Source organism: Rhinichthys klamathensis, unplaced genomic scaffold (assembly GCF_029890125.1).
Source record: "Rhinichthys klamathensis goyatoka isolate OS25496 unplaced genomic scaffold, OSU_Roscu_1.1 h1tg000623l_1, whole genome shotgun sequence".
Taxonomy (NCBI): domain Eukaryota; kingdom Metazoa; phylum Chordata; class Actinopteri; order Cypriniformes; family Leuciscidae; genus Rhinichthys; species Rhinichthys klamathensis.
Window position 1 is genome coordinate 39879 of NW_026607072.1, and position 15649 is coordinate 55527.

General features: G+C 38.5%; 1 protein-coding gene across 1 annotated transcript in view; it reads right to left on the minus strand.

Moving 5' to 3' along the window:
- taok3a (TAO kinase 3a) overlaps window positions 1–14742 on the minus strand; it is a 32329-nt gene extending 17587 nt beyond the window's left edge. Inside the window, exons 1-10 of the mRNA XM_056240911.1 lie at window positions 14534–14742; window positions 11862–11933; window positions 10461–10562; window positions 10246–10291; window positions 9559–9655; window positions 8635–8748; window positions 8455–8546; window positions 7590–7683; window positions 6333–6414; window positions 1406–1573 (exon numbers count right to left, since the gene is read on the minus strand). Of these exons, the coding sequence (XP_056096886.1) occupies window positions 1406–1573; window positions 6333–6414; window positions 7590–7683; window positions 8455–8546; window positions 8635–8748; window positions 9559–9655; window positions 10246–10291; window positions 10461–10562; window positions 11862–11933; window positions 14534–14668 (1002 nt within the window). The 5' untranslated portion in view covers window positions 14669–14742. The remainder of the gene's footprint in view (window positions 1–1405; window positions 1574–6332; window positions 6415–7589; window positions 7684–8454; window positions 8547–8634; window positions 8749–9558; window positions 9656–10245; window positions 10292–10460; window positions 10563–11861; window positions 11934–14533) is intronic.
- Between the last annotated feature and the right edge of the window lie 907 nt (window positions 14743–15649).

Consider the following 15649-nt stretch of genomic DNA (forward strand, 5'->3'; position numbering starts at 1 on the left):
GTGGTTTATTATCCCTTAAAGGGATACTCCACTTTTTTTTTTGGAAATAAGCTAATTTTACAACTCCCTCAGAGTTAAACAGTTGAGTTTTACCGTTTTCTAATCCATTCAGCCGATTTTCTGATATTTAGAAGAATATCAGTAACCAGACAGTTTCTGATCCCATTGACGAGACCCAACTCGGCTTGGTTCCAGAGATATGCCTCTTTGAAGTTTCAACTTTGACCCGGTGTATCCAAAAAAATAAGCCGAGTTGGGGCTCCACACTCTGGGCGTGGGGGGACCAATAGGAGACCCCCCTGTGCCCAGAGGATGGAGCCCCAACTAGGCTTCATCACTGAGATACACCAGTTCACTGGTTCCCCACTATTGACAGTAGTTATTGAGTCCTCTAATAGCGACACAGCGCACACAGAACGACTCAAGAAAGCCCAGGGTACAAACCCGGCTATCCTAGCGTCCCCACAGACGCAAAGGGAGACAGATACAAGGCAATCATTTTAATAAGACAGTCGATTTATACAAAGACACCCTCATGTCCCTCTCATGTACAAGTCATAACATTTCAAAGATTCATAGTTACTCCCACCTTTTACCCGACTCGGGGGACCGGGACTTTGGGCCTGGGGGAGACCCACGGTCCGTCCCCCTACCGCGTCGAGTGGAAGTCAATGGGACCAGAAACTGTCTGGTTACTGATATTCTTCTAAATATCAGAAAATCGGCTGAATGGATTTGAAAACGGTAAAACTCAACTGTTTAACTCTGAGGGAGTTGTAAAATGAGCATATTTCCAAAAAAGTGGAGTATCCCTTTAAGTATAGTTGTATCACTTTATTCCCTCTAAATATACGGATGGAAATTAGCATTGTGCTAAATCTGGCGTATTTACGTTCAACTTTGATTGTACGTTCATGAATATGCATTGTCCCATATAAAAATAAATATTCAAATACATTAAAATTGACAGACTGATTCTAAATCTAAGTGTAGTCACAAATTATTGTATAACTCAAAACTAGGGATGTCTCGTTCAAGTTTGTTGTGCCCCTGATCCCATCAGTCATTGAATATTGATTATCTGCCGATACTGAGTCCTGTCAGATGATGTAAAATAAAGGATCCTGCTTAGTATAGCCGATACCAATCAATCAGTTTTTATAAAAATAAATGCTTGATCGGCCCAAATGCCGATCCCTACTCAAAACTGATGTTAAAATCAAAGCATGGATGGCAAACCTGTAAAGTATATATTTAAATAAGACAAATCAATGCCTGCCTCGACATAAATGTTATATCAGTTGTGTATACAAAATGAAACTGGCAGTGGCAAGTATGAATCCGACATGTGTGCGTATGACACTCATGGGGACCTTTCATTTCTCAGAGCATTTCCTGTACCCACCTCCTCCTCTTCCTGAGACTCCCCCATTGGGCCGTTGTGTTTCTCTTGGTAGAGGATTTTTTTCATTTTACGGTACTGCAGGTTGTCCAGTTCTCTGACTGCATCCTTCGTCCTCTGGATCAGATCGATGAGGACCTGTGGAGGACGATCTCTCCTCACGAAATCATGCTGGGACAGACAAAGGCGGACAGAGAGGAGATTTGTGAAATTAACAACTCTGTTTTGGGAATTTTAGGCAAGTAAAATGAGCAATAAGTGGTGATGAAATGTACAAACAGCTTCTGTGTGTAAACATCCTGATCAATCAAATCTCACCCTCAGATTTGATTACATTTATGACGAGTGTATCACATAGATAGAGGAAAATGTGTTTTTATTTGGCCCCACGTTCACCTGAAAACTACATGAACGACATTCATTTCATAAAAGCAAATAATTCAGGAGAAACATTTGGGGGTTAAGCATGATGCAATTCAACTGCCATGAAATAAACCCAGTCTCAATCCTCTCAGCGTGTCGGATTACTCCACTTGTGCTCTGAATTACGTCATTTCATGTTTGTCCTTTGCTCACTAGAGGGTGCTCATGTGTAATATGGCCCTGAGTGGACATATGGCATATGGAGAAGGGGTTTTGACATGGCTGGCTAAATGAGGACTTGATCTCACCTCCTCAATGATAATAAAAAGAGAACAGACTCAAGTTCATGAAGCTGCATGTGCGCATGTTAACTGGTTTCACAAAACTGTGCTCTGTAAACCACAAACCAAGACTCTTTGAAAGTTAATTGGTCATGTTGGAGTTCTTTCCATTACCCAACTGGAGTCATTTATTTATTTGGAAGAAAACGGTTAGAATCCAGATTTCTCGGCCATTAGACGACATGTCAACTGCTCTAGCACAAAATAAGCTTTCTCATTGACCTTTTTGGCCCTGTTTACACCTGGTATTATTAAAGATGCGTTTTGGTCAATCGGATCACAAGTAGACGAGGGAGACATTACCATTTTCAACCACTTCTGTCCTGATTCCTTCGAGGGGAGGGTCTATGGGAGGGTAAATGTATGGCCTTTTTCAGATTTTTCGATCTAATGGACAAAATAAGCTCACACAATTTACATACGAACACACAGAAGAAGACAGAAAAAAACACTCTGCTCTTTCTGCTTTGATAGGCACAAGACTACATGACAAGACAAGAGAGTGCGAGTTAGAAATCAGGAATGGGGAACTTTGTGCTTGGTATGTTTTTGTCTTCAAACCAAACTTGGGTCTCAAGCTGACAAAGTTTAAATCCTGTCTGGCAAGAGCACTTCCCATAATGTTTACGCATTGTCAGTAGGCAGAGAGTTGGTGGTCTTTTGCGGCTGTTTGAACGCTTTCGACCACATGAGCGCTTGCAATCCGGTCTAATGCGTTTTCGACTACCTCTGGAAGTGCTCGAAAGTGAACAAGCTCAAAACGTTTTAGACCCTGTGTACACCTGTATTTAACACAGTCTACTTGTGTGATACGATCGACCAAAATGCATCTTAATACCAGGTGAAAACAGGGCCTTTGAAGTGGAACCTACATTGGTTTATTGACGTTAATGAAAGTTACTCTTCATCTGACAGCATGTCATTTGCTCTAAAGCGTAAACTGTTCTTATATACTACTACCATTCAAGATTAGGGTCAATAAGATTTTTTTTTAAGTCCCCCTGTGGTGAAAATCAAGCTTTTAATGTTGTTTATATGTATATGTGGTGTTTTTAATACAGACAAACCATGTGCAAATTATGAATTTGCATTGACTTATGAGTCAACACCATTGCTGAGTATTTTCTCCTTAAAACTGCAGTGAACCAAAGACAGTCTCAAAATCGCGGTTTGAAATCACCTGTGTTTCAATCACAACGCCGTGTGACCGTCAACAACTGGATCTTTGAGCTGGTGTGAATGAGTGGAGATGGGGCTAATTTGCATATTCATATAACCGCGTATACTAAATGGGGCAAGGGTGTAGAGTTACATTCAAGCTAATTTAAGGCATGAAGAAAATTTTCTTCGGCTAAATATGTCATTTTGGTGATCAAAGATTAGTTATAAGGGATAAAATGATTGACTACAGGGGGACTTTAAGAAAGTAATACTTTAAGATTAAGAAATAAGAAAGAATTAAGAAATTAATCAGCAAGGATGCATTAAATTGATCAAAAGTGACAGTAAAGACGTTTATAATTTTAGAAAATATTTCTATTTCAAATAAATGCTCTTCATTTAAATTTTATCAGTTTTAAATGAATATTAAAAAAATATCAGTTTTCACAAAAATATTAGGCAGTTCAACTGTTTTCAACATTGATAATCAGATAATGTATGTTGAAAATTCAGCTTTTTAAAATCACTAGAACTGTATTAAAAAATATAAAAGTTATTTTAAATTGTAATCATATTTCACAATATTACTGTTTTTACTGTATATTTCATCTAATAAATGCAGCCTTGGTGAGTAGACTTCTATTAAAAACATTTTTAAAAGTTTTCATTTGACAAACATAAAATGATCTAAAGCGTACACCGATCTCGTAGGCCTAATCAAAGTGGACTGGTTTCACCTTTGCTTGGTTTCAATAACTGTTGATAAATGTTACCACTCTCAATAAACATCTATAGAGAGTGATTTGGAAAGGAATTACAAATTTAGCTGAAAATGCATTTAGTTTAAGCAGATCGCGTCTGTGTTGTGAGCTGGTAAAGCACCGGAGAGCAACCGGCTCAACCGATAAGCCCGGCAAAGACAGTTACAGCTAACAGCTCGGCTTCCCAATGATAACATGGATAAGCATTTGCCACTCTAAACGGACATCTGTGACTGACCAGCATGGGAGGAAACTAATCTAAGGGATTATCCCTTTTAACTAGAGGAAATTACATAATCTGAAGTCTTCCATCTCTAACTGTCAGATATCGAGTGACATCCCCTGCTCATTCTCGATCGACAAGACCTCTGTAGGTCAAGAATTTAGTTGGATTTAGACCCCATGTGAGATTAAGACAGCAGTTGGGAAGCGGCAAATGGTGCGAATAGAATAAATTGATGCTAGTCTCAGATTAATTACTTCTTTTTGGTTTTAAGGAGCTTGAAAGGCCAGACTTGAGGTATTAGTGAGGAATGGGACACCAAAACTGGGTCGAAATTCATTTTTTCCCAGTCCCAACCAAGGCCACAGAAGAGACCCCGGTATCCCATGCCACCTTGGGCCGCCCACCCCTGTGAGGTTGTGCCTGAAGTGCATGCCACTAAGCTCTCAGTGCTAAATAGGATTACCTGTGTCCACCAACAAGATCAACCGTAACATGTAACGTACACCCACATAAACAGACCCATACAATGCGCAAACAAACAAACGAATCACTTCGGCAACACAATCCCTTAATGATCCAGTATCCAGAGCTACCCCACAGCCAATAATTACCCATATCCCCACTGTAGTGCTATATTCTACCACACATTTATTTTGGTGATGATATAAATCCATAAGCCTCCCACCACAGCATGATATCACAAACATTAGTCACCACGCAGCAATATGTCCACCTACAGCTCCAGTGATTCGGTTGAGAGAAAGTCATGGTTATATTAGTTGAGTAAGACACACACAATCAAAAAATCCTCTTGCTTTTATTAACCCTCCAAGGATGTAGCTGGCACAGGAAGTGAGCAAATGAAAAAACAGCAGAATGACATGTTCTGTGGGTTGAGCTGTGCATATGAAAACGTGGATGTGTGTGAGTCAGCAGGGACGGATGAGTAAGGAACCCACTGTCATGAGAACAGGAAGTACTGACAGATATGGCGAAGAGGAAGTGCACTCCCCAACTGCAAGAGCCTCTTTATCTCTTTGAAAATGAAGATATTGACGTTTTTACGAATGACACATGATGGGGGTTATGAATGTGAGGGTGTACGTTACTAGGGCGGGACCTCTGTAAAGGGACATCAGAGTTTCCTTCAAATGTGCCACAACTTTAGATGATAGAAATGCTGAGAATGTAACATGTAGGCATACACTACTGTTCATACGTTTTGGAGTCTGTAGGTTTTTGAAAGAAGTCTCTTATGCTCACTGAGGCTGCAAATATCTGATAAAAAATACACTAAAAACATTAAACTGCTTTGTATTTTAATTTATATTAAATACAATTAATTCCTGGGATGGCAAAGCTGAATTTTCAGCATCATTTCTTCAGTCTTCAGTCTCAAATTATCCTTCATAAATCATCATAATGTACTGATTTGGTCCTCGAGATCAACTTAATATCATCAATGTATGACAGTTTGCTGCTTAATATTTGTATGGAAACCATGATTTTATTTTTTCTTCAGGATTTTTTGATGAAAGAACAGCACTTATATGAAATAGAACTTCTTGTAATGTAAATGTAATGTAAAACTTTTGATCATTTTAAAGTCTCACTAACCCCAAACTTTTGAATGGTAATGTACTTGCGCTATGTTATGAATTGTGCAATTTATGTAAAAACTAAAACTCTGGTATAACATTTTATATCTCAGACGGTCTCTTCCTGTCTAATTCAACAGTTCTTTGCCATACTCAGCTGTAATGTAGACCCGACCATATGCCGTTTGTTAAAGTTCTCAGTCCATGAGATTAAGCTACATAAGAAGTTTACATTTCTGAGCCTAAAATGTAACAATCTGTGTGTTAGTATCACATGAGTATTTCGCCTTCCCCCAGCAAGTGTATTTATTTACAGAGAGTGTTTGAAAATGTGACTAAAAGTGGGAGTGAATTAACAGTAGTGTGTGGGCACCCAGAAGTCGAGGTTGAACTTAGATGAGCAATGCTTATGAGTGACTTTATAAGTGACGTGATAACTTCCCCTGCATGTGTGGACATGGTGTGTATGCGATTACTCACCCGCAGGAGCTCTGCTGAGGAGGGTCTGTCCTGAGGAATCTTTAGTAGGCAGTAGTCAACGAAACTCCGGAATGCATCCGACCTTCACAAAATACATGCAACAGTTCCAGTATTATACACTTTTGTAGGGTACTGAATGTGCAAAAAAATTAAAGAGATGTTTGAAGCAATATTTACAGTCATCATGAAACCTTCTGAATCTATTTGACTTCAGTTTCAATAATTGTGTATATAAATGTTACCATTCTTATATTCTACCATTTAAAATTCATACTTTTATTCAAGGGTGCATTAAATTGATCAAAGTAAAAGTAAAATATTTATATTTCCAATAAATGCTGTTCCTTTGAACTTTCTATTCATCAAAGGGGAAAAAAAATATTACAGGTTCCCCAAAAATATTAATCTTTTTTTAATGACCCAAACTTTTAAATGTCAGTGTTCATATGTATATAGTCGTTTATATATACTGTACATCAGTAGGGTATACTGTATATAACATATATATATATATATATATATATAGAGAGAGATTTTTTAATTTTTGTAGGAATTTATGGGGATCATATAAATGGTCAATTGATTAGAAAAACAAGAATGCCTAGTGACAAAAAAGTAATTTCAGGGATCAGTTATTGCATTTTGGTGAAAAAATATGTAGACAAAGCTTTTACATTTTGAATAACGTGAACAGATAAAACATTCACAATAAGACCAGGAATATGTATTCAGAAAGTAAACCGAGTTGATTCTGGCTTCATATTGACTTTATAACATAAATAATATTTCTCTGTTTCCCTTACTGAAAGGATTCCTTCAAGTTTTGTGAAGTGTATTGCAAAAGTATTGCAAAGTCATGTGTAATGTGAACACATCTCCTCCACATAAGAAAACACTATGCAAAATAAATAGGTCACCAAATTAACTTTGTGACACCCTCAATATTTTGGCCTTCCAATTTCCAGATCCATCAACTAAAGGCCTGAAAGACGAGCAGGCTTTTGGCTTTGCTGCAGGTCAGAAAGATGAAGGGACTGAAAGTTTGCTTGTGCAATAATGCATAAGATCAGGAATTGTGAAGAACTGGCAGATGGGGTCAGGGTTATTGCATAACACATTTAAAGTGTGAGAGGAGTGCGTAGTTAAGAGAGTATATACTATACTGTATGTTTGACGAGTAGGAGTGTATACACATACTGTATATATCTACACGAGTGAGTCAACTTCAGTTTGGCGATTGTGTAGAAGGACACTCACCACTCATTGGACTGTAAGGAGGGAGAGTCGTTTTGGGCGATGTGGTATAAGGCACTCATAGCGTTCATGTTGAAGAGGGGAGGCTTGCGTTCAGCTAGAAAACAGCAGGGGTGTAAGAAAAAAGATCATTGGATACATTTTGAATGAATATGCACATATGCTAATCAGAAGCAGATGGTATGTCAATATTTAGGCTGAATCGCAATTAGTCTTGAATCGTATGCAGTATTAGTAATAGTGTGTCCAAAACCATAGCATGTTAAAAACAGTAAAAAATATGCTACAGAAAACATCTGGATGATAAGCTACATTATTTGTTAATACGATTATCCTAATACTATTACACTTCAATGTATGTTCTTAGCGGGGGTGTACATGATGATTCTCTTATGTGAAAATAAGACATAATTTTATGATTTTGTAAAGTGTCCCAATATTGGGATACTAGTACTAATATTGGGCTTCAACATGCATACTTTGCAAATGCAGCACGTTCTAAATTAATTGAAATGAGAGTAAAATGAGATCATACAGATTACGTTATGAAATCACAAAGGAAAAAAAAAAGTCCTTAAAATATTAAAATAAATCAAATGATGGGAGAATTACACATCTGTCTATTATAAAAGAAAAATTTTCGGCTACCATGTTTAATTTATGATATTATAAATACAAAATATAATAACATAAGGAAAACCGTCATATTGAATTATGAATAAAGGTCAAAGGGCATCAGCTATAGTTTTGATGTAATAACACACAGTGAATGGTTAACAGCTTCTAAACATTGGTTTACTATAAAGCACCAGAACATTAGAAAACGGAACATGGATGAAATATAAAGTTTAAAAACATAGCGACTTACCCAGCTCTATGCAAGTGATCCCCAAAGACCAGACGTCCACCTTCCCCTCATACTGACCCTCATCCATGGCTAAAATCACTTCTGGGGCCATCCTGTGGTAGAAAAACACACAATTGTTTAATTACCCCTGGTTTATCAGGATGTGTCATCATCTTAAATGTCAATATGTGTGGTACAAACCAATATGGGGTTCCCACAAAGGAGTTGGCAGGAGATGCAATGGAAGCGGAGCCAAAATCAGCCAGCTTGACCTGACCCGGCTCTGTCAGCAGGATATTACCAGCCTTCACATCTCTAAGCAAAATCACAGAGAGAGAGCATTGCAGACAGACAGTACAGGCCTACTGTAGTATCATGTTACCACATTATGCAATGGCAAGTGTCACAAAAAAACACAACACAAAACACACCTTGCAGAGAGAAAACGAAAGTAAAAATAGCACTGTATTACTGGAAGCTAATAAAACATAAGAACTCAGTTCAATAAAGAATGACGGAAAATGGTATGCTGACATGCGGATGTGTAATTATAACAGTTTAGTACCCTGAAACCGAAGAGTACACACTCTAAACTAGAAAAAAATTAAGCTTTGATATAATCAGTTTTCAATTATAACAATCTAGTCTACAAACTCTGAAAAATAACAGTAAAAGAAAATACATACAAAAGAAAGCAAAAGTAAAAATAGCAAAACAGATAAGAACTTGCATGCTGTAAAGCAGTTAAATAAAGTGACAATAAATGGTATTGACATATGCGGATGTGTCATGGATTAGTACTTTACATAATTATAATGATTTTGTACTTTGAAACCTGAAACTGAAGAGCACACACTCTTAATTAGAAAAAAATAGATAAATTGATGTAATCCATTTTCAATAATATCATTCTAGTCAGACCAATGCTGAAAATTAAAAAAACAATGCAAAACAAAGAGCAAATATGCTCACTGCAAACAAAGTTAGAGGGGCAAAAAAAAAGCAGTGCTTTACGGTAAGCATATAAACGCATCAAAAAAATAAGTTGTAAAGATTTATCTGCATTTCACGCATATTGAGGATGCTGATATTGTGCAAACGGGCATCAGTCAGGTGGCGACTCACCTGTGTATCATGTTATGGGAATGTAGGTAAGCCAGTCCTAGCAAGGCACCGTGGGTAATGGCAGCAATTTCAACCTCTTGGAGGGGTTTCTTGTGAACTGGACACAAATAAAAGAAAGATGCTTGATGACATCTCAACATGTGCATAACAACATTTGTTGTTACTATACACGTGGTGCTCAAAAAAAGAAAAAAAAAATGTGTCAAAACAACAGAGCGAACTGACATGACATTTAGAGACATTCTCTTATAGACAAGGACTGAGAACTTGATTGGAAAACCGCCTCGAATTAATCAGACGCAGCCACTGATCTATATAATGACCAGTGGACGCAGCCTAAATTACTCCTAAAATGACAATGGCAAGTTAAACTGGAAATTCGAAATTCTTTTACACACACATATGGAGCGATAATTGAAACCAACAGTCTATCATTACAGCTGTGCAATGCATGTTGCCATGACAACATCTGAAGGAAACAAAAACATGAATGCAATGGCAGTTTGGTAGTGACACTGGAAATAAAACACAATGGGCTTTATAACGTGTCTGGGATGTGGTTAATAAAGGCCTTCAACACTGACTAAAAAACACATGACAGCTCTAACAATTACTGTTCCTCTGTGTGAATGCATACTGGGGGTGTGCACTGTACTTGCATACATGAAAGAAAGTGTGTGAACTCACCCTCTAACAAGTCTGAAGCGGAGCCGAGACAATACTCCATCACAAGCTGAATTAAAAAACGCAGACAAGATTATTGGGAAAAGCAGGCATGGTTAATTGCCAAGTAATTCTGGGAATAAACTTAAAAGTAAACTAAGCTAAAAATAGTTCTTATAAATAGCAACGCGTTTGTGAACCAAGAAAACAGTTTTATCACTCTTAATGGCAGTACAAACCCATGCTGTGTTGTCCTTCAAGTAGCAGCCCTTGTATTCAATGGTGTTTGGGTGTCGTAGCTGTTCCAAAAACTTCACCTCTTTAATGATGTCCTGCCACTTCTGAACAGGGGAACCCAAAGAAACACACACATACAATTTGAATATCAGTACTTTTGGCTTCGACTGATATTCGATACCGATAACTAAAGAGCATCCATCCATCCATATAACCATCCACCCGTCTGTCCGTCCGTCTGTCTGTCTGCCTTTATAACCATCCATCCTTCCTTTTAACCATCCATCCGTCAATCATTCTGTCTATCCTTATAACCATCTACCCGTCCACCCATCCATCCATCCATCCATCCAGTCAATCATTCTGTCTATCCTTATAACCATCTACCCGTCCACCCAGATGACACCCAGTTGTCATGGTCTCTATCTATCATCTATCGATCTATCGATCTATCCATCCATCCATCCATCCATCCATCGTCTATCCTTATAACCATCCATCCATCCGTCCATCATTCTGTCTATTCTTATAACCATCCATCCATCCGTCAATCATTCTGTCTATCCTTATAACCATCTACCCTTCCACCCAGATGACACCCAGTTGTCATGGTCTCTATCTATCATCTATCGATCTATCGATCTATCCATCCATCCATCCATCCATCCATCGTCTATCCTTATAACCATCCATCCATCCGTCCATCATTCTGTCTATTCTTATAACCATCCATCCATCCGTCAATCATTCTGTCTATCCTTATAACCATCTACCCGTCCACCCAGATGACACCCAGTTGTCATGGTCTCTATCTATCATCTATCGATCTATCGATCCATCCATCCATCCATCCATCCATCCATCCATCCATCCATCCATCCATCCATCCATCCATCCATCCATCCATCGTCTATCCTTATAACCATCCATCCATCATTCTGTCTATTCTTATAACCATCCATCCATCCGTCTATCCTTATAACCATCCATCCATCCGTCCGTCTATCATTCTGTCTATTCTTATAACCATCCATCCATCCATCCATCCGTCCATCATTTTGTCTATTCTTATAACCATCCATCCATCCATCCTTATAACCATCCATCCATCCATCATTCCGTCTGTCATTCTGTCTATTCTTATAACCATATAACAATCTTATAACATCCATCCACCCAGCAGAAACTTGCATTGAAACAATATTACCAAACACACTGTCACAACAGCAACCAAAAACTACTGAATAAATAAATGTTTTGATTTTATCATCTGCAAGGTCAAGGACATTATGAGAAGGTTTGCTTAACATTGAAGAACTGCTTTATATGGAGAGTAAAACACTAACACGTTCAAATATAGAGTCAAACCATCAGAGCTGATGACAGTAGAGTTTGTCTCTCACCTCAGTGGTCTGCTTGCCATTGTAGGACATCTTCTTAATGGCCACCACCTCGTGGGAATAGGAGTTTCGGGCCTGTGGGAAACCAAAACCATTTTTATTGTATACTATTTTTGGCTTTCACTGTTTAGTACTGCTTAAAACAGTAATATTGTGGAATATTATTACAATTGAACTAAATAAAATATTAAATAAATAAAAACTTTTCTATTTTCATAATGTAATATATTCCTGTAATGGAAAAGCTACATTTTCAGCATCATTACTCCAGTCTTCAGTGTCCCATGATCCTTCAGAAATCATTCTAATATGCTGATTCTATGCTCAAGAAACATTTCTTATTTCTATCAAACACAGTTGTGGTGCTGCTGCTTATTTTTGTGGAAACTGAAAAAACAACACCTTTTTTCACCACAAATATGTCACTTTTGATCAATTTAATGTGCTTGTTGAATTAAAGTATTAATTAAAATAAATAAATAACATAATTCTCACTGACCCTAAACTTTTGAACGTGTGTGTTAAGTCAGGAATGCCATTGTTAGTCAATTGTAATCGCCAACAGAAGTCTGTATGGCAGACATGAGTAATCTTAGTCTTTTCTGCAACATGGGGCCAGCTGGTCCTCGCATTTAAACGGACTGAACATCTGTCTTAAGAGCAGCGTCTCCTAGTTATTCTTTCCCCTCGAGACCAGCCCTACATCTGGATGGGCAGTCCGCATGTGAGTGAGTGAGTGTGTGCACGCGAGTCAGTGTATTTGAGAAAAAGAGAGAGAATGAGAGAGAAGGGGGGGATTTGCACGACGGATTCCAGTCTTGCCACAGATTTGGAATCAAAGGCTTTATGCTATAAGTTCCCAGATTAAGAAATGCACAAGAACTTGTCATGAGGCTGCAGTTCTTGTATTTGACAAAACTGCTGCACTGTGGTGCGGTTTCGAAAATGAATTGACGGGCTCCAAGTTTAACTACAGTTAAGAACTGACTGAAGGACAAAAAATAATAAGACAAAAAAAAAGGCTCATCGAGCTTAGGTATTAAAAGCTATTCTGGTCTCTTACGTCTCAACTATGTGCCTTTCGTCTTCTACAGAACTTAGAAAAAAAGAGAAGAAATATTACTATAATGTAGAGAAAATAATTCAGTATTTTAAAATAGTTAAAGGGGACCTATTATGAAAAATTCACTTTTGTAAGGTGTTTGGACATAAATGTGTGTTGGCAGTGTGTGTACACAACCACCCTAGAGTGATAAAAATCCACTCACTCCTTTTTTTTTAAATCCCCATAAATCATAAGCAGTGTCTCCCAATGACCTGTTTTCAGAATGCGGCTTTAGTGACGTCACTAAAGCCACAGGCCCCGCCCACGAGTGTTGACAGACATTGCCGTTTTAACTTAGACCCGCCCTGATCGAGTTCACAGAAAGTTGTACACATCCGCAATTGCTGCACTAATGAGAATGTCTCCCAAGCGTTGAAGGTGTTGTGGCTGGAGGTATTCATTAAAGGTTCTCTAAGCGATGTCGGATGACGTCACTTCTTGTTGACGTTTAAAGTATTGTCAAACAAAACGGAGGCTAGCTAGACCCTCCCTCCTCCTCATCCGCGCACTAACCCCCCAAACCCCGCCCCCAAGTCTTTCTTGTCGGTGATTGGCTGGAAGTGTTTGTCATGTTTCGTGGAGCGGGTTAGCCCAGTTTGTTTTTGTTGCTGTTTGTGGAGCTTGGGCTGTCTACAGAGATCGCGTTTCTTTACAGTGTGTTCAGGGGACAGGCAGCTAGCGGATAGTGAGGAGATGTTTGCTGTATGTGACAAAAAATGTTTTGGCCTAAAAAAGGCTTGACATCGCTTTGGACACCTTTAACATAGCTCTCTCTATTTACTCCTGAAATCTGAGCCACCCGCTGAAGACGAGGTGGGTTCATTTTGTCTTTGAAAAATGCTCCCTCAACTCAACCGAAATTTGTTTATGTACCTACGCACTTCTTATACTGTGTTTACTCAGCTCTTACAGTGATTTTCTGGAGTAAAACTGACGCTTATTCTTTTGTGTGACATACAATAAACCTTATTAAACTCATCAGTATATTTTGTGTCATCATTCAGACATGGTCCTACAGCAGGCTTGTATTAATAGTGGCTACAATCATTGACGCATATATTCTCTGACTCTGTGCATTATTGTCCGAGTCGAAATGAACACCGTTACTGTGAGTTTCTGTTTTGATATCATCTTCTTTCCGTGAGTTGAGATTGTTCACTGAGCGCGAGCTGGTTAGGCTCCGCCCCCTGTGCTGTGAACCAGCAGCTCATTAGCATTTAAAGGAGACACACTAAAACGGTGCGTTTTTCTCAGCCCCAAAAAGTGACGATTTAAACATGCTGTAAAAAATTATCTGTGGGGTATTTTGAGCTAAAACTTCACATACACACTCTGGGGACATCAGAGACTTATTTTACATCTTGTGAAAAGGGGCATAATAGGTCCCCTTTAATAAAAATGAGTTTGAAAAGTACACTGTAGATAAAGGGGAGAGTAATGGATTGAGATGCAAATGATACACTGACATCATCAATGACATCATCATCACATTTTCCCTAATTCTAGTAACAGAGGCAGCTGAAAAAAAGAAATAAAAAATTAGACATTTCCTCAACATTTCTATACTCACAAAGTACACTGCTCCGAAACTCCCATGGCCGATCTCGTGTAGATCGCAGAAGACTTCTTCCGGGTCATCTTTGAAAAAGAGGCTGGCCACATCCGGGTCTTTCACTCCTGCCTTCCGCGTGGACGACGGCATCATGAGTTAGACAGAACCTCTGATGGCGACGTGCTTCTGCTCGCCTTCATTCAGCAGGCCCGGCATTTACCTGCTTTGCCTGCGGACAGAATGGAGAGGATTAAACACTGACTGCTTGTCCATGTCAAGTGAGGGTCATTAGAAGAAAAAGTGACTTAATGATTAGTTAAACCAAAAGTGAAAGTTCTGTCATCATTTACGGTACTTGATTGAGAACTTTTGAATAGATGTTTGAATAAAGACTTGTGCACCATATTCCAAGCATTCTGAAGTTAAACTATTTTTTTTAATGATCATAGGCCAAAATGTTTTTACTTTTTAATATAGAATATTAGCATTCAAGTGTTGCGTACTACAGTAGTTTTGAATGTTTTATAGTGTGTGTGTGTGTGTGTGTTTTTTTTTAATAATTATTATCAGGGGCGTCACTAGGCCCTTTTTAGGGGGGCTTCAGCCAAGCCCCCCTAAAAATGTGAGATTAATGTAGGCTACACAAATTCGTGTTCGCTTCAGTCTTGTTATAATCAGATTCAGCACGTTCTCAATCCACAGCTGCGCCGTGCAGAGAGCACGTCAGAAACAGAGGACAGGGTGTGTGTGTTCATTTGTGTGTTCATCTGAGCCTCATTGGTCTGTCACTGCTCGTCAATGTCAGAGACGACCAATCAAATCAAAGTAGGCGGGCTTTATGTTCACAGACGCTGCTGAGCGCGAATTTTAACAGTGCGAGTGCGACACGACCATTTTTTACAGTCTATGGACTCGACGGTCGGTCAAGTGCGAGATAAGATGTAAGTAGCTAAACTTAACATTTCATATTTTACTTTTTTTAGGTCATAAATGTTAAACGAATGACAAAAAATAATCAGGCAAACTAATATAGTTTTGTCTAATTTCGCCATTTTGAACTGAAAATAGGCCTATACACTCATGTAACTCATGTAATGTAATAATTAGTTTACAAGAAACATTAACAAAGCCGTT